The sequence below is a fragment of the Meles meles genome, chromosome 7 (genome assembly GCF_922984935.1).
Source record: "Meles meles chromosome 7, mMelMel3.1 paternal haplotype, whole genome shotgun sequence".
Classification (NCBI taxonomy): Eukaryota; Metazoa; Chordata; class Mammalia; order Carnivora; family Mustelidae; genus Meles; species Meles meles.
In genome coordinates this window covers 17,058,266-17,078,380 of record NC_060072.1, presented here as the reverse complement: position 1 = coordinate 17,078,380, position 20,115 = coordinate 17,058,266, and the positions used below count along the sequence as shown (strand labels likewise).

At 40.8% G+C, this 20,115-nt stretch overlaps 1 protein-coding gene across 8 annotated transcripts in view; it reads right to left on the bottom strand.

The window, feature by feature from the left end:
- Positions 1-531: 531 nt before the first annotated feature.
- The window catches only part of SLC41A2 (solute carrier family 41 member 2), a 117,922-nt gene continuing 98,338 nt past the window's right edge, over positions 532-20,115 (bottom strand). For 7 of the 8 annotated variants that reach the window (XM_046011984.1, XM_046011983.1, XM_046011991.1 and 4 more), the window contains one exon: positions 532-1,268. In XM_046011984.1, the coding sequence (XP_045867940.1) occupies positions 1,083-1,268 (186 nt within the window). In that variant the 3' untranslated portion in view covers positions 532-1,082. Of the gene's footprint in view, positions 1,269-11,474; positions 11,644-20,115 lie in introns of those variants that run through there. The other variant, XM_046011990.1, reaches the window with a different exon arrangement.

Here is a 20,115-nt window from a genome sequence, read left to right as displayed (position 1 = left end):
TTCTTCTCTCTCTCTCTCTCTCTCTCTCTCACACACACACACACACACACACACACAATTTCTTACCCCATCCTGTCCCTACAAATGCAGCCCAGTTTATCTTCTGGTTTTGACTATTCAGTCTTCTTAGAAAGACCAAAATTCTTTCACTGAAACAATGGTTAAATATGACCCACTGCTTTCTTTAAAGATCTCTCGAGGTCATTCTGTGTTTCAAGGCTGGCCTGCCAAGACCTTACAGAGCTGAGGTTAAATTCACACTGGCACAGGGAAAAGTAAGTTTATCTTACGCTCAGCTTAAAAATCCGACTTAAAGTCAGGTTGGGAGCTAGTAGCTGATCATTTATCCTCAGCTAGCAGAGAGATGGGCATAGTTAAAACTATTAAAGGCGGGGCGCCTGGGTGGCTCAGTGGATTAGGCCGCTGCCTTCCGCTCAGGTCCTGATCTCAGGGTCCTGGGATCGAGCCCCGCATCGGGCTCTCTGCTCCACAGGGGGCCTGCTTCCTCCTCTCTCTCTGCCTGCCTCTCTGCCTACTTGTGATCTCTCTCTCTGTCAAATAAATGAATAAAATCTTTAAAAAAAAAAATCTTTAAAAAAAATTAAAAAAAATTTAAAAAAAAACTATTAAAGGCTTGGTTTTGGTCCTTTTCATTTTATAGTAGGATTTGCAGGACAACACATCTTTGAGACAAGACAGGCTGAAGTAGAACTTGGTTTCCTCAAACCTGGCATTATTAAGTTAAACAATAATAAATTACATTTCTGCTACATCGGTGATTTTTAAATTATTCACTGTAAACATCCTATATTCTTTCCTATTTAATTAACTTCAGAGCTTGAGCGTGTGTCTACATCTATGTCAAATTACCATTTATTCTATGAAAAGCAGCACAAATACTGTTCATTCTGGTTTTAACACAAATTCCTTAAAAAAATGTTAAGGCCATTTAATTGAATCAGGGCCAACTAAAGATTACCCTGGTAGAAGTCAAACTACTGATTTAAGATTTTTGAAAAAGAGTCATAAGTGGTTGTCTTGTGTTTTCCTCGTTGGGACTTGAGAACAGTTTGTAGGATTTGTTAGTCTCCAACGTCCCCATCTCGATCTCCAATAAGCCAAAGAAAATGAAAACTTAAGGCTAAAAGAGCTGTCCCAAGCAGGTCACCCAATGCCGTCAGATAGGGGATGGAGAAGCTATCCGGGTCCTTCCCTTTCCTCCAGAAGTGATGGACCATCCAGTCAGCAATCCACAGCAAGGTAAACACCTAGAAAACACCAGAGATCATTCCTGTGGCTTGGACATTCCTGGTCCAGTAAACATAAGACCCACTGGGCCATTCGTCTATACCACAGCTTTCTGAAAGGAAGAGCATATGTCAAAGTCAAGAACCACGCTTGAAAAGAAGAAATATTTAACTGGCAGGAAACTTTCCTTCTCACAAGAAAAAAATGACACGTGTCTCCGCGATTAATAACTTTTCTTCAACTTTTCCCATATACCATGTCATTTTCGTCAAAGCTTCCCCAAATCCCAGTAAGAATAATATTTAAGAGTCTTGCACAGTTGCCAAACCACTGCCTGTTTCAACTTCTTTCTGTGAAGAAGGAAGACATATAAGGAAGGAAATAAAAATTAAAATAAGGAATAACATTCTCCTATTGCAGGTGTATCAAATGAAATGACGATGGGGAGCCAACCATTCACTTACTAATTAGAAGGCCATGGGTGGCCTGTCAGGGGGAAATGCCGGTCAGTGCTAAGAACCACCACCAGAAGGGTCTAATGAGGAATGACCTGTCTCCACAGGTGCACAGATACAGACACAGCGTCCAAATATTTTAAAGGGTGATTCAAATACTAAGGTGACAGTAAGTATTTTCTAGGCTATCGGGAAAATGAAGACGATCAGAATGCTTTGAATTTGGGGATCGGATATTTTTTTTCTTCGAATGTATAGAGTAGGAGGATCCTCTAATTTCTAAACTCCTTTAGTATTAAAAAGGGGTTTGGGGTTAGAGAGGTCAATGTTCTCTGGTTTTAGACAACTTGGCAGGAACAGTGGCGTGGCTGTGAGCCCTCCTCCATAACTCACTCACCAACCGCAGACAAATCACTTAACCTCTCTGATGCTCCTTCTCCAAGTGAAAGTTAGAGATAATAATGGCACCTACTTCATGAGAATGTTGTGAGAATAAGAGACTAAATCATCAGTTGCTGGTCCACAATAAGCTTTCTTTTTTTTTTAAAGATTTTATTTATGTATTTGACAGACACAAGTAGACAGAGAGGCAGGCAGAGAGAGAGGAGGAAGCAGGCTTCCTGCTGAGCAAAAAGCCTGCTGCAGGGCTTGATCCCAGGACTCTGGGATCAGGACCTGAGCCGAAGGCAGAGGCTTTAACCGGCTGAGCCACCCAGGCACCCCCACACAGTAAGCTTTTACCAGATGTCTGCTACTAGTAGATCTGAAGAGTGTCATTGCTGTGACAGTCTGTGGCCTCCCAGACAGTGAGAGCCCACCCCTGGTCCAGAGTCTATACCAAGGGGCTGTTATCTTTTGCTGTTCTGACACATTGGCCATGGAGGTGAGGCATCTGCCTTGAGTTCTAAACTTCTGTGTGCTGTGGTTAGCTCTGACACCTTTGCCAGAGAGGAGACTGGCTTGTCTAAACAGAGAGACAGACATGTACCCATTCGAAAGGAGTAAGCTTTAGATGTCTTTGGACACCTGTCAGAAAGAGAGGCTGCGTCTTAAGCCCCATTTTCTTTTGCATGAGGCTGTTTCTTCTTTAGTGTTTCCCTGGAAAAGACCGTTTTGGGATCACAGAAAGTTCCATCAGGACAAACTGTCATATGTGGAGGAAGCATGGAATGTTAGGACTTGGAAAAGGTAAGACATGGATTTGATTTCCATTTATCAGCTGTATGACTTTGGGCAAGCTTCTTTCCACTCTGAGCCAAAATTTTCTCATTTGAAGAAATCCAAAAGGACCTCGTGTCTGCCACACTGACTTTGAGATAGTTAATAACAGCCTCAGTCTTGGGAGGGGGAGCAGAAAGAGAAAGGTAAGAAAGCAGCAGGAACTCAGGTTACATCATTAAAAGCATAATGTACAGACCAAGAAAGAGCGTCATCCACTGGGCCCTGGGTGGGCCAGGCCACATCTGGGCAATATGCTCTGTTCCAGATACCTTATTTCCATAGGAACTCGCTCCCCCTGGGTCTCCAGAGTCTAGCAAAGTGACTGGCTCACCAAGCACGCCCTTGCTATTTGACCGAATCCATGAGAATCAGTGGGACACAGAGTATCCCATGAGAACAAGAATGGTTTGTCCTGTGTAGGGAGACTGGGAGATGTAAACTTAAGGTCATGGCGTCAGGAGATACTAGTTTATAATACGCAGCTTCAGGGGGTAGTTTTAGGCTATGGGGGAAAAGTTACCAGAAGACAGAACTGTTTCCAAAAAAACAATTTGGGTTGTCTATAAACAGACCAAGGAAGTAAACTCTATATTCCTGGAATGTATGGAGGTTCAATAAAGAAACATGCTCTGAGTGAGTAATGTGTACAGAAGGAAACAGCAGTTTTGAAGAGAATAAGGTAGGTTATTTCTAGGGGATTGGAAGGAAATAGAAATAAATCTGTATTATATGTGTATTATATATTTATATAGGGTAAGTTCACATATATTTATATATGTAAGTTTATGCAGTATACACTATCATACATATATGATAGGTATACAACTTAGGAATTCCTTGTTTAACATCTGCACTGAATGGATTAGATTTGTCTAGAATAGGATTTGGCAATCTACAGCCTATGGGCCAAATTCAACCTGCTGCCCATTTTTATAAGTAAAATTTTATTGGAACTCCACTCTACCCATTTATTTACTTCCTGTCTATTTAGTCTATAATCCCCGCAACATTCTCACGAAAGAGACACTCTTATTATCCCCAGTGTTCATGTGGAGCAATCAAGTCCGAGAGGTTAAGTGACCTGCTTGTCACTGCAATGACAGAACTATGTAGTTGTGACAAAGACCATATGGTCCACAAAACCCAAGATAGTTACGCTCTGGCCCTTTGCAGAAAAAGGTGTGCTGACCCCAGGAGACAAATGCTTATTCAGACAGAAAGAAAGAAAATAGCATCTGTACTGCATATGCCAAAATAAATTCTAGGTAAGACTCAGGTACAAAAAAGCAATACCTGGGAAGTTTTATACGACCTCGACGTGGAGAATGGTTTCGTAAGTAAAATGCATAACATATTAGTTTATATTAAAGATTTCCATGGTTCAATAAACACCATATATAAAGTTAGAAATCATGCCCCAAGCTTGGTGGGGGGGGGGGGGGTTCTGCACTGTATATAACCAACGAAGAATTAGCATTTGGAATATTTAAAGAGAATATACAGAGAATTCCTACGGTTCATAAGAAAAAGGAACAACCCAATAGAATGGAAAAGGAAATTGAAAGTGTTAATAAACATATGAAAAGCTGCTCTACCTCACTAATAATATGGGAATGCAAATTAAACCACATTAAACTCCATTTCATACTCATGTGAGTGGCAAAAATCAATTTTTAAGCAACAGTAATAGTGAACCTTGTTTTTCTAAAATGGCCTTTTAGGGGAGATGGCACTGTTCAAAGAGGTTCACATGAACTGATTTCCTCCTCAGAACGCCTCTAGAATATGCTATGGACTATGATTACCCCTTTTTGACATAAAAGGGCACGAAGGCATACGTGAAGCCTAGGAAGCCTGCCAGAGATGACACGGAGCGCACACAGCTCGTGGGCGGAGGCAGGCTCCAACCCATTTTATAGTCGAACACTAAAGCCCACATTATTAACATCAGTTGGTAAAAAGAAACTCCGCACTGGTAACAGGAGCATAAACTAGCACAACCGGTCTGCAGACCAGCTCGGCAGTCTCTGTTAGATTTGAAGATGGGCATTTCTTCAATTCACCGATTCCCACAGAAACATGATTTTTTTTTTTAAAGATTTATTTATTTATTTGTCGGGGGGGCGGGAGAGAGAGAGAGAGAGAGAGAGAGAACGAGCACAGGTAGACAGAGTGGCAGGCAGAGACAGAGAAGCAGACTCCCTGCCGAGCAAGGACCCCAATGCGGGACTCGATTCCAGGATGCTGGGATCATGACCTGAGCCGAAGGCAGCCGCCTAACCAACTGAGCCACCCAGGCATCCCATGAAACACAATTTCTCCCCCCTTTTTCTTCTGCAACATGAGTAAAAGGATAAAACTGTTCGTGGCTGAAGGAGACTGGCCTGGAAACTCTACTGATCCCGGTCCCATGTGGCTACCCAAGGGACTGAGAGCACCCATATCTTTTTTTAAAGATTTTTTAATTTTTTTAAAGATTTTATTTATTTGATATATAGAGAGAGATCACAAGTAGATAGAGAGGCAAGTAGAGAGAGAGGGGGAAGCAGGCTCCCCGCTGAGCAGAGAGCCCGATGTGGGGCTCGATCCCAGGACCCTGAGATCATGACCTGAGCCGAAGGCAGAGGCTTAACCCACTGAGCCACCCAGGCGCCCCTGAGAGCACCCATATCTTGAGGGACTTGCAGAAACTCTGTTGGGAAACTCCAGCAGGCATGCTCTCAGAAATGCATAAGGACATTCCTTGCACCACTGTTGTGGAAGTCCGAAGTTGGAGATAACCTCAAAAGGCTACTGACAAAGGAATGAATAAATTAACTCTTAGGTCACGCAACTGAACACTACAGAGAAGCTAAAACAAAATGAGAAAGAGCTCCACGAATCAAGACGAGTATGTCTCAAAAGCCTAAGGTGGAAAGCAGAAAGCAGTAGGAGACTACAGGAAGTATGATTCCAATAAGGCTTATGAATATGAAAGACAATACGATGTGTTATTTACAGATTCATTCCGTAGCAGTGCTTGAGAAACATGCTTGGCAGTGATACATACCAATTTAGATAACGGCTTGGGAGGGACTCCAATGAGACCAGGAAGTGATACACAGGAGGCATCAGCCATATACATGATGCATTTTTATTGATCATTTTGAAGCAGCTGCTTAAGTAATTTGTTAAGGGTTGATAAAGCCGGGTAATAAATACAAGACTATTTTATCTCCTGTAACTTCCTGCACATTAGAATTTTATAATTAAAAAAATGCAAGCACGGGGGTGGGAGTTTGGGGGAACAGGTGGTGGGTAATAGGGAGGACACGTATTGCATGGAGCACTGGGTGTTGTGCAAAGACAATGAATACTGTTACGCTGAAAAAAATAAATAAATTAAAAAAAAATGCAAGCAGCCAGGGCAGCGGTAAGCCACTGACCAGGGCTGCCCAAGCCACTCTTAGAACACCTATTCAGGGGGACACCCCAGAGAGGAAGTTGGTGAGTCCCGTCTAGTCCGTGAAAGGTTCAGGACCACATGGTACTGGGGCTAACGCCAAAAGGGTACTTAAGTGTCTGTGTGTGGAGTGAGCCAAGGTCTAATTCTTTCATGATTCTTGCAACTGTCCTCCCCAGCTCGGAAAATAGAGACATTTTCTAGAGAAACTGAAGGGGAAAGTCACAGGACTCAAAAGTACTAGGAACTATAAAGTTTGAAGAACGAGGATTAATTGGAAGTCTGCATAGTTAACAACGCGATGCCTTCAGACCCTTGCTTTGTTCCAAGAACAGTGGCAGGCAGGAGTATAACCCCCCTAGAGAGGACATCAGATGTTCAAATTCAGAGGGCTCCCAGTTAAGTGGCCGACCCCCGGTCCTCGCATAGGAGAGCACTCAGTCAACAGCCTTCTCTACTCCAAGCTACCCACACACTCTCCATGCCTCATTCTCCTCCCTGTGAAATAGAGGAAATAACCCCTATTTCACAGATGAAATAGTGCAGAATGCTTACAACAGTACACGCCACATAGAAAGAAAATAAAAAATATTTGTTATGATTTTAAAAAATAGTAGTACTTGGATGGCTCAGGTCATGATCCCAGGGTCCTGGCATGGAGCCTGCATCCACACTGGGCTTCCCGCTCAGCAGGGAGTCTGCTTATCCCTCTGCCCCCCACCCCCTGTGTGCACGCTCTCTCTCTCTCAAATAAAAAAAATTAATTAATAAGTAACAGGTCCTACACGAAGGAACAAGAACCTGACTTTCCCAATAGCATCAGTGGGAGACAAGGAAGCAATGCCTTCAAAATCTTGAGAGAAAGGTATTTCTAATCTCTAATTCTGTGCCCAGTCAATTTTCACCCAAGTGTTGAGGGTAAACGATAGCATTAAGACATGCATGCACTCAGGAAGTTTTCTCCCATGCTCTCTTTCTTTGGAACTTTCTTGAAAATGTGTTGATGCAAAATGAGGGGAGAACCGGAGAGAGAAGGAAGGGGGATGGGGAAAAAGAAGAGCCAACCGAAGAGAGCAGTGAGGGAAGAAGGCTCCGGGATGAGAGCCGTGCACTGGGCCGGGGAGCTAGGGTCTAGACGCAGCAGGCGGATGGAGCACACTGGAAATGAGGTCTCCACGATCAAGGCCAATGGCAAATTATCTGCTATAACAGAGTTTGGGGGGCAAAAAATTAAGTATAGATGTTTGACAGCTGTGATGGGACACCTGGGAAAAAATTAAGGATTGGTATACAGGAAACAATGCCAGTGACAAAATAGGGCAATTATCTCCAGGAAAAAAAAAAAAAAAAAAAAAAAAGAGAGAGAGAGAGAAATTAAAAATAAAATACATGTTAAAAAAAGAAAGAAAGAAAATATAATTATAATGCATGACTTGGCTCTGGGATAAATGATATTTATAGTCAAAGAATATAAGCAATACTTATTCATTAGATAAAAATTGAGTCTTCCTACATTAGGAGGAAGAAAGTTGGGGGAATAAGGCATGGGGTAAGATGGCCAGATCCTCATCTACTGTGACTAACAGTCCATAGAAAATTTCTTATATTAAGAAAGCAGAATTAGCAATCCAAGTACAACACAGAGATAAAATAACAGAAGTAGCTAGAGTTGCTCTGGAGGACCAGTAATATGTAGTTTTTTACACACACACGTAAAAGAACTTTTTAAAACATGTAACGTTATCTTTTTTCAGTATGTGACCCATGAATGAGCTATGAACTCAATTTAATGTAACTGGTCTTTTAAGAAATGAACTAGAATAAAATAGAATACAAAGGGTTAGAATAAAAAGTATTGGCATGCTAATAAGGGTATTTTGCGCAAATTTTGTTTCAGCTGTGAAATTACACATGCTTATATATTTTATTTATATATGTGTGCATTAGTTTCAGTATAAACATATTTCTTTTCTTTCTTGTTTTTTTTTTTTTTTTTAAGAGAAGGGAGGGGAGAGGGAGAGAGAGAATCTTAAGCAGGCTCCATGCCCAACGTGGAGCCCAACACGGGGCTCACTCCATCTCACAACTCTGAGATCATGACTTGAGCCGAAATCAAGAGTTAGCTTAACTGACTGAGCCACCCAGTCACCCCCTAAATATGCATCTTACTGAGTGTTGGGGTCAAAACATTCGAAAGCTACTGATCTAACATGAACATCTGACATGTTACGTTCCAGGGATCTCACATAGAAATCTCTGGAAGGAGAAAGAAAACGATGTCATCTTTCTACTTTATCTCTTGATTTCTAGCAAAACACTTATCCACGATAAGTTGGAAACAAATGTGTGTTGCTGAACGGGCTCTACTGATGAATGACCGCGTTACTGTCAACGAGGGAATAAACCGTCAAGCCTTCCTCACCTTCACAATGAGAAATCCATTACTTACCTCTGGGCGGGTTGCAGGAATTAGATTGTATGTATAAAGGGTGAAGCAAGCGTCTGTACACAGTCAGTACTCAATAACTATTAATGCCCCCCTCATTGTTCATTGGCTATTATGCTGAATCTATGATCTTTATTTAAAAGGTTGTTGGGGGATGCCTGGGTAGCTCATTTGGTTGAGCAGCTGGCTCTTGGCTTCAGTTCAGGGCATGATCTCAGGATCCTGGGATGGAGCCCCATGTGGGGCTCTTTGCTCCATGGGGAGTCGGTTTGGGATTCTCCTTCTCCCTCTTCTCCTCCCCCCACTCATGCTAGTTCTCTGTCTCTCTCAAATACATAAAATCTTTAAAAAACAAAGCTTATTGGAATAGAAGTGTGAACACTGGTTTCTAACACTCACTAACCAATGTGACTTTTCTCTCTGATCCTTAGTTCAGGCTTCTTTTTTTTTTTTTAAGATTTTACTTATTTTTAAGATTTTACTTATTTATTTGACAGAGATCACAAGTAGGCAGAGAGGCACACAGAGAGAGAGACAGAGGAGGAAGCAGACTCCCCGCCAAGCAGAGAGCAAGATGTGGGTTCCATCCCAAGACCCTGGGATCATGACCTGAGCCCAAGGCAGAGGCTTTAACCCACTGAGCCACCCAGGTGCCCCTTTAGTTTAGGCTTCTTTAAAATAAATGTCTTCACAGTCTGTTCTAGCTCTGCAGTACAAAGGTAAGAAATATGTTGTCATGAACTACACAGCAATAGCTTGCCTCACTACTCCCATCCCCTCCCAACTCCTCCCACATTCTTACTCTTGTTAATTGGATTTAAGTTCTCTTCCCCTGCAATTTCTTTTTAAAGATATTAAGATGACTTAAAGTTCACTCAGGTTTCAATTTATTTATTTATTTTTTTACAAGTTAAGAAAGGATTTCAGTGTTTCTTTGGAACACAGTGTAATGAATTATTAAAATCACAATAAATATCACATACTTCTTAATGCAACATTTTATTTTAAAAAAAAACTAGATTATTATTTAAGGAATGCATGCTTTTCACTGCAAAAACACATTGAAATCAAACCAAGGATAGACTGTTTTTACATTGTGTTTGTTTTTTATGAAATATGCATAAATTCTTTAGGTAAATATACCTTCTGAAAAGGCAACTTTGTAGCCTGTTCCACATGTTCTAGATGTATTGCTTGAAATTTAAATAAATGTCCAAAGTACAAAAATATATATTTGCTTTGGACGATATTGATTCTCTTGGCCAATTCCTTCTTTGAGCTAAAATCAACATTCCCACGTACCAGCATTCCCTCAATGCCCTGAATGTCAGTAATGGCCTTGTGTATTGTGTAAAGAAAGATGATTCTTCAGGGAAGGAAGGCTTAGAAATATGATGCAAATAAACACGAGGAATAGCAAATTAGTACAGTTCTTCCAAACCCCTAACTTATGAAGGCTGAATTTATTTCCCATATCAAAATATGCTTCCCTAATCCAGTTCCCAGACTAGAAACCCTACTCATTAAAATCGAATATATAAATGTTTGCTCAGAAGAATTTAGGATTATCAGTCAACAGGAATTCAACCTACTCCTGATATTTAAATAAAAGCAACTTTTCTTTGGTCTGAACTGTTTTTGCAAGGTGACAGGTGGAGGAAGGTGGGAAATGAATAGACCTTATTTTGAGAAGGAGCCCGTAATATTCCCAAGGAGTCCACAGCACAAAAATGGTGAAGACCTTCTATCCAAAGGAAACTTTTAGAATGTGTATCTTTAAAAGGTACAGATACTAGGATACTGGTAGTGTTTTAGTTCTTAAACTGACTAGTGAGTGTACTGGTGTTCACTGAATTATTATTCTTCATACCTTGCACATGTCATTGTTCATCTACTCAACATTTAATATAATGATTAAAATTTTTAAAAAAATTTTGGCTGGGTGTTAATTAATCCTGGCCCATTTAATCCCACCATTGATTGCTCCCTCGTCTGACCATATCATTGTGTTCTAATCATGCAAAGAGCCAGTGATAATTAATGTCACTTAACATTAGGAAATGACAACCTGAGATGTGGTCCATATACACTATGGAGTATTATGCCTCCATCAGAAAGGATGAATACCCAACTTTTGTATCAACATGGACGGGACTGGAAGAGATTATGCTGAGTGAAATAAGTCAAGCAGAGAGAGTCAAGTATTATATGGTTTCACTTATTTGTGGAGCATAACAAATAACATGGAGGACATAGGGAGATGGAGAGGAGAAGGGAGTTGAGGGAAATTGGAAGGAAGGTGAACCATGAGAGACTATGGACTCTGAAAAACAATCTGAGGGTTTTGAAGGGGTGGGGGGTGGAAGGTTGGGGGAGCCTGGTGGTGGGTAATAGGGAGGGCACGTATTGCATGGAGCACTGGGTGTGGTGCATAAACAATGAATTCTGGTACACTGAAAAGAAATGAAAAAGAAAAAAAGGAAATGACAACCTGAAAATTAAAAAAAAAAGGGGGGGGGAGGAGCAAAATAAGATGTTTCTTAGTCTCTAATAAGGGGAAAAAAGATAGAAATAAAACATGTAAATAGCCATAGGAAATGAACGTTTATTGATTTTTTTCCTACTGAGTTAAGTTACTTTAATGCTGCTAGTATCCACAGAATATTAAGGAAAAGATACAGCACGCAGAAACCAGGCCCTTAGCAACTTAGGTGCTCCTCCTTCACCCTCGGCCCAAAGCTCAGAGATCGCCCTGCTATGGTAGCATGGAGATCTATCATCTCCCTTTCAGGTAGGAGGACTTTCTGCGGGTTGCCTAGTAAAACATTACACTGAAAAAAAAAAAAAAAAAAGAATGTTCATTCATTTAAAACCATTTACTGTATGTCTTTCCAATATATGTACTATAAATTTGAGAAATCATCTTTTTAAAAATATTTTTTTAATAGCACACCAAAATATTTGTGGTGGGGGTCTTTGAGTGTGGGGATTATCGGCAATTTTACCACGATGAGTGTGTGTTGCTTTATGATATGAAATGAAGCTCAAACTAGAACAAACAAAAATGCCCATGAAACGATGACCAAAACGATGACCCTTCTTGCCTAAGCTCAGTAGAGAAATCTGGTTTTTTCACTTTATTAGATGACATATGGTCTCAAAAAACAGATTTAAAAAGGCTAACTTTGAAATCTACAGGAACTGAGTAAGAAATATTGCTAGAACACGAAACTGCCTGGAAAACATTTTAAAGGTAGGTAAGGTTAAAAAAAAAAAGGTGCAGGTAAAATGAAAAGAGTCAGAAATACAGTTCTGAACTTCTTTGACATAAGAAAGGTAAACCCTGAAAAGAAGACAACTCATTTTAATGGGAGGAAATAAAAGGAAGAGGCAAAGAAATGAGAGAGATTTGAAAATCAATCTTTTCTTGATACAGAAGGGTCTCTTTAAGTTATTGGTTAGAGACAGAATATGGAGAAAAGCAGGGAATTCGAGTCGGAGTACAAAAGGAAGGAACATGCATAATTAATCTAATTCACAACTTAGAAAAAAGCAGCCATGACAAGTGACAAGCATGGAAACCCAGACGTAATCCACTTGGACTTCCATAAGGTTAGAGAGACAGTATCACATAAAGATTCATAAATATAATTACTGCTGCTGTTGAAACCCTAGCACACTGAGAACTCTATGTTAAGAGCAGAGAATAAAAGGATATTGATTTGGCAGGAATCACAGAGAAAAACATCTACATTAGTTTTGGTTACTTGGCATATCCGTAGCTGTAAAAACATAAACACGCCTATAAATGAACTGAGACCCACATAAAGAAGAGAGTTTGCAATTAAGAAGAATGACACATGATTTCTTTTGAGACTAAAATTTAAAAAAACATGTGAAGGCTCAAAAGAAAACAGTTGCGTAAGAATAGACATATACACCAGTGGAACGGAGTAAAATTTAGAAACAGACCCACATATACATAAACTGATTTTGACAAAGACATGAAGGTCATTCAAGGTGGGTAAGGATAGTTTTCCGAATAAATGGTGCTGGAACAACCGGGTATTCATAAGGAAAAATATGAACCTTAATCTGTCATTTACAAAAATTAATTCAAAATGGATCAGAGACAACAAAAAGAGCTAAAACCATAAATTTCTGGAACAGGAGAAACCCTTCACAAGCCAGGCATAGGCAATGGTTTCTTAGGACAAAGAAAAGCACTAGTCATAAAGAAAAAAAAATAAGCTGACTTTATTAAAATTGAAACGTCTGCTATTAAAATACACGGTTAAGAAAATGAAGAAGCAATGTACAGACTGATAGATAATATTTTCAAAGCATGTAAATAACAAAGGACTTGTACCGAGAATATATAAAGAACTCTTACAACTCCATAAGCCAGCCCACCTTTAAAAACAGACAAGACTTGAACTGGACCATTTTCTTAAACCATACAGAAAAATAAACTCAAAATGGATGAAAGACCTCAATGTGAGATAGGAATCCATCAAAATCCCAGAGGAGAACACAGGCAGCAACCTCTTTGACCTTGGCCACAACTTCTTGCTAGACATATCTCCAAGGCCAAGAGAAACAAAAGCAAAAATGAACTACTGGGACTTCATCAAGATCAAAAGCTTCTGCATAGCAAAGAGAACAGTCAACAAAACCAAAAGGCAACCTATGGAATGGGGGAAGATATTTCCAAATGTCTTATCCAATAAAGGGCTGTATCCAAAAATCTATAAAGAACAAACTCAACACTCAAAAAACAAAAAATCTAGTCAAGAAATGGGCAGAAGACATAAACAGACATTTCTTCAAAGAAGGCATACAAATGGCCAACAGACAAATGAAAAAATGCTCAACGTCTTTCAGCATCAGGGAAATACAAATCAAAACCACAATGAGATACCACCTCACACCTGTCAGAATGGCTAAAATTAATGAGTCAGAAAATGACAGATGTCAGTAAGGATGTGCAGAAAGGAGAACCCCCCTACACTGTTGGTGGGAATGCAAGCTGGTGCAGTCACTCTGGAAACAGTATGGAGATTCCTCAAAAAGTTAAAAATGGAGCTACCTATGACCCAGCAACTGTACTACTAGGTATTTATCCACAGGATACAAACACAGTGATCTGAAGGGACACCTGCACCCAATATTTATAGCAGCAATGTCCACAATAGCCAAACTATAGAAAGAGCCCAGATGTCTACTGACAGATGAATGGATAAAGAAGATATGTGGGGTGTGTGTGTGTGTGTGTGTGTAATGGACCACTACTTAGCCAAGAAAAAGAACAAAATCTTGCCATTTGCAATGATGTGGATGGAACTACAGGGTATTATGCTAAGCAAAATGAGTCAGCCAGAGAAAGACAAATACCATATGATTTTGCTCATATGTGGAATTTAAGAAACAAAACAGATGAGTACAGGGGAAGGGAAGGAAAAATAAAATAAGATGAAAAGTGGGAGGGAGGCAAACCATACAAGATGCTGAATTCTAGGAAACAAACTGAGGGTTGCTAGAGGGGAGGTAGGGGGATGGGGTAACTGGGGGGTGGGCCTTAAGGAGGGCACTTGATGGAATGAGTACTGCATGTTACATGCAATGGATGAATCACTAAATTCTGCCTCTGATTTTTAAAAATAATAAATTAAAAAAATATATAGAAGGACTCTGAAGAGTTTTCTTTGCAGCAATAACCTATAGCAGGCATCAGCAAACTATAGCCTACAGGCCAAATCTGGCCTGCCACCTGTATGGCCCACAGGCTAAGAATGGTTTTGATATTTTTAAATGTCTGAAAATAATCAAAGGGTGAACAGTATTTTGTGACACACAAACATTATAGGAAATTTAATTTCCAGTGTCCATAGTAAAGCCTTGCTGGGACCCGGCCATGTGATTTGCATTTATTTATTTACATTTATTTACACAGTGTCTATGCTGTGTTGTCACAGCAGAGTTGAGCACTTGTGACAGAGACCATGTGGCCTGCAAGGTCTAAAATGTTGATTATCTGGCCTTTTCCAGAAAAAGTTTGCTGATCCCTGCCCTAGAGTATCGGACGGCTTTCTGTCCTCCTCTACTAATAAATAATGAGATTACCATGTTAAATTCTCAGCCCTTTTACTTATCTTGGGATGGAGTAGAGAGAAAAGACTTGGGAGTAGTACCGATCTAAGCTCAAGCTTTAGCTCTTACTTAACTACTTCCGTGACTCCAGCAAATTTTTTAAGTTTCAGTCTCTAAGATTTGTCACTTGGAAAGTAGGGAAGACAATGCACATCTCAGAGGACTGCTTAAAGGGTTACATGAAATAAGGATAAAATGGCTGGCAGCTAATAGGCACTTAATAAATATTAGTTCTTATTCTTCTTGTAAGTAAGATATCCAAGAACAGTGGCTCATCAAATCCGGGAGAGAAGAGAAAGTTCCCGATCACTCACCAAACGGGTTTTGAATTTGAAGCCACAAGCTATTGTTCGGTACTTTGCCTTAGTTCTTATTCTGACACAAGGTAGTTATCAAACTTCATTTACTTTTGTTATTGTTGTTCTTTGTGCCTTTATCTATACTTAGTATAAATGTAACAATATGTTATGTATCTCTTTGGGTCTGGCTTCTTCTGCTCAGACAATGAGGAACTATGTCAGTATCTGCCCAGATACTCAAAATACACACAGTACATCTTGAATCCAATTTAACAAATATTTATTTATACCTAACACAGAAAACACTGTGGTAAGCTTCATTAAGAAAAGACTACAACACAGTTATTGCTTTCAATGAGATCAGGATCTGCGTGAAGAAACATGACTGAAATGCCTGAAATAATCGGAGAATACTATAAAGGTGGATACTTCTTTGAGAATTATTTACTCGAACAGGCAGGGGCTGATGCTGAGTCTATGATGATGAACGACATCATCCCTGGTCCTTCTGTCTACATCCAAGCACAACCTTGTCTGAAAGAAATGTCCATTATTGACCTAAAAATTAAACATAATCCTTGGGTAAGACAACCTAAAATCCTTTGGAAAAGAGGCAGAAGGGACCTTAGCAGAGCTGGACGGTAATAGCAGTCAAGAACCTAAAACAGGTTCTGCAGAGCATCACCAGAAACAGATGATTCATGGAAAACCATTAACACAAGATTCTCAGAACAGAGACGACTATACAAAGTAGACAGCTTCCACACAAGACTAACAAAATAACAGTTTCAGTGATAGCTAACAGAATGGTTTTAGACTTTCTTGGGGCCAACCAAAACCACTACTAACACTTATGTTTCTTATACCTGACCAACATTACAGATGAAATAAAGCAATCTCTATCTGAGCTGAAGAAAAAGGTAATCAGGGGGCGCCTGGGTGACTCAGTGGGTTAAAGCCTCTGTCTTCGGCTCAGGTGATGATCCCAGAGTCCTGGGATCAAGCCCCGCATCAGGCTCTCTGCTCAGTGGGGAGCCTGCTTCCCCCTCTCTCTCTGCCTGCCTCTCTGCCTACTTGTGATCTCTGTCTGTCAAATAAATAAATAAAATCTTAAAAAAAAAAAAAAAGAAAAAGAAAAGGCAATCTGGATACCTAAGGAACGCTTAAGACTTGTTACCTGGGTCACGTCTGAAAAATCTTAGGTTTTGCTAGTGGCATATAGTGGAGTCCCTTCTTCTAATACTTCTCATCATTCTCGTTTGCCTCACAGTCCTTTGATGTTTATTGTCAAGTGTCTCAAATTCCTCAACAGCCACCGTGCCAGCAGATGTTTCAGCAAATGACTCAAAGGAAAAAAAAAATGACATCAGATCTTCACAAATGAAACCCCATCTTCCAGAAGAACCAGCGACATAGGTGAAGGCTGCGCCATCCCTAATGATCTCCTGCAGCTTCGACCCAGTGGAGAACAAAAACAGAGACTGGGGATTTAGAAAGTTCGCGCACTCTCAGGAAAACGCTGATGATTCTTTAGCCATGTAACCAAGAGCCATCGGGACTGGTTCTGAATCCATCCAATCAACAAACAACTTACATTACTGAACACACATTAGAAGCCAGCCCGTCGATGACCGTCCTTACTTCCAAAGCAGTCTATGAGGAACAAATTCAGTCCAAGACATATATGGCTTGGGGACAAACCAAACAACATTAGTCACACCCAAGTAACCGTACTTCTACAGATGGCGTCAACCCACTCGTGCCTTTGAACATCTGCCAATCCCTTAGCTCCACAGTTCCCCTAAACTCCTATTTAGGATCGGCAGTTTGCCGGGCTGGACAGATCTGCTTGATCCCAGCATAGCTCCCTTACAACAGTGAGCAATAAATTCCACTGTCTCTTTTTTTTTAAGATACCCAAAGATGGTCTCATCGTCCTCTGACTTCCTTTAAATATTCCTTTTATTTATTTATTTTTAACTATTTTATTTACTTATTTGAGTGAGAGAGAGAGGAGAAAGCACAATCAGAGGGAGTAGCAGGCAGAGGGAGAGAGAGAGAGAAGCAGATTCTCCACTGAGCAGGGAGCCCAGTGCGGGGCTTGATCCCAGGACCCCGGGATCATGACCTGAGCCAAAGACAGCCACTTAACCCACTGAGCCACCCAGGCGCCCCAACATTCCTTCTAATAATACAACTAGAACTAACATGGACATTTAGCTTCAAAATTTAAAAAAGTGGTATGGTCCTAAATATTTGTTTTTTAAAATAAGCTAAAAATGTTTAATCACAAAATCAATCAGGTCAGTATTTCTACGGTGAATATTCTGGGATCACAACCAACTAAGATTGTATTCTGGCAGATTTCTTGAGTAATGGTTTTTACGTTTTTTCAATTAAGTGCTTTCACAGGGTTGTGTTATAAGATTTTTGTCGGTGATGTGAGAAGTCCTCTAAGTCATGTCTGCGATCTCAGCAGGATTCAGAGCACGGCTGGTTACATCCGAGCCAGAACACTAGAAAAATTTGGCTCAGCTCCTCTGGCCCTACCTTCATCTTCATCAGGGTCGACAAGCCTGCAAAGAGTTCCCTTTCTCAATGCCGTGCTACCCAGGGATCCGGCATGCTATGCCTCCAATGAGGCAGACAATCATTTCATCTTTCGTGCCTGACTGGCTTATAGCCCCAGCATACTTGTCTAGAGAATTAATCATAATATGGATTTAGGGAAGTGTCTCCATATCCAGACTCTACCACCTAAGCTACAGTAACAGCATCACACTATCGTATGACAAAAATACAATCACAAGGTTAAAAAGGATCTCAAAAATTCACCTGTTTCGGGATGCCTGGGTGGGTTAAAGCCTCTTCCTTCGGCTCAGGTCATGATCTCAGGGTCGTGGGATCGAGTCCTGCATCGGGCTCTCTGCTCAGCGGGGAGCATGCATCCCCCCCCCCTCTGCCTGCCTCTCTGCCTACTTGTGATCTCTGTCTGTCAAATGAATAAATAAAATCTTTAAAAAAAATTCACCCGTTTCAACTGCTTACCTTAAGGTAACCATATTTATCAAATCCTAAAGCTAAAGTAGACATTTTTATAACAAGAGAGAAAAAAATTCTTGGAACTTTTGATCTTCCCCCTCACATTTCCTTTGTCATTCTCTTTAGGCTTTCCTTTCAGCCCACATTGACAGAAACCAGTTAAGAGACAAAGGCAGACTAGTAACACAGAAAGAAAGAGATCCTTACTTTACATTTGAAATTTGGTGAATTTAAATCTTGAGGAGAGACAAAAGAATGTGAATGAGGTCAGTCAACCTGTTAAGATCCCCTGGTTGGGGCACCTGGGTGACTCCCGTGGTTAAGCATCTGACTCTTGGTCTCAGCTCAGCTCTTAATCTCAGAGTCATGAGTTCAAGTCCCACATTGGGCTCCACACTGGGCATGGAGTCTCCTTAAAAAAAAAAATAAGGGACACCTGGGTAGCTCAGTCAGTTAAGCATCTGCCTTCTGCTCAGGTCATGGTCCCAGGGTCCTGGGATCGAGTCCCATGTCGGGCTCCCTGCTCAACAGGAAGTCTGCTTCTCCCTTCCCCTGCTTATGCTCTCTTCTCTCTCTCTCTCTCTCTCAGACAAATAAATAAATAAAATCCTAAATAAAAGTAAAATAAAATAAAATAGATGGCCCTTCTTTTCACCCCAATGTTCATAGCAGCAATAGCCACTGTCACCAAACTGTGGAACGAACCAAGATGCCCTTCAACAGACAAATGGATAAAGAAGATATGGTCCATATACACAATGGAGTATTATGCCTCCATCAGAAAGGATGAATCCCCAGCTTTGGTATCAACAGGGACAAGACTGGAGGAGATTATACTGAGTGAAATAAGTCAGGCAGAGAGAGTCAATTATCATATGGTTTCACTTATTTGTGGAGCATAAGGAATAACACGGAGGACATGGGGAGATGGAGAGAAGGGAGTTGGGGGAAATCAGAAGGGGAGACAAACCGTTAGAGACTGTGGACTCTGAGAAACAAACTGAGGGTTTTGGAGAGGGAGGAGGGTGCAGGGTTGGGTGAGCCTGGCAGTGGGTATTAAGGAGGGCACGTACAGCATGGATACTGGGTGTGGTGCATAAACAATGAATCTTGGAACACTAAAAAAAAAAAAATTTAATTTAATTTTAAAAAATAAAATTCCTGGTTGCTTAGCTCTTTCCTTTGAGATGCCATCTGGGAATAGGAGTTGAGTTGGTGCGGTAATAAAAACATATATGAGCACACCATGTAATGAGGCCTACTGTGTGCCACACATTTAAACATCATTGCTGGGGGCGCCTGGGTGGCTCAGTGGGTTAAAGCCTCTGCCTTTGGCTCAGGTCATGATCCCAGGGTTCTGGGATCGAGCCCCACATCGGGATCTCTGCTCAGCAGGGAGCCTGCTTCCTCCTTTCTCTCTGCCTGCCTCTCTGCCTACTTGCGATCTCTACCTGTCAAATAAATAAATAAAATCTTAAAAAACAAACAAACAAACAAACAAAAATCATTGCTGCTATGCAAAGAATAATCATTATCCTCATTTTACAGGCAAGAACAATATGACCCCCAAGGAATGAAGTAACTTGCCTAAGGCTAAGCCAGTGAACTCTCAGTGAGGGCCTGGTTATCCCAGGATTCCGGTTAGGCCGTGCTGCTACCATTCATACTGAGAAGAATGACTCCAAGGAATTAGTGGGGCCCTGGAATCACAGCAGGGACTCTGGATGCTAGATTCCATAGGTACTGATCCCCTAAGAGACTCATTGCTCCAATAATCCACAGCTGCTGAATAGGATGATATTAAAATAGCAA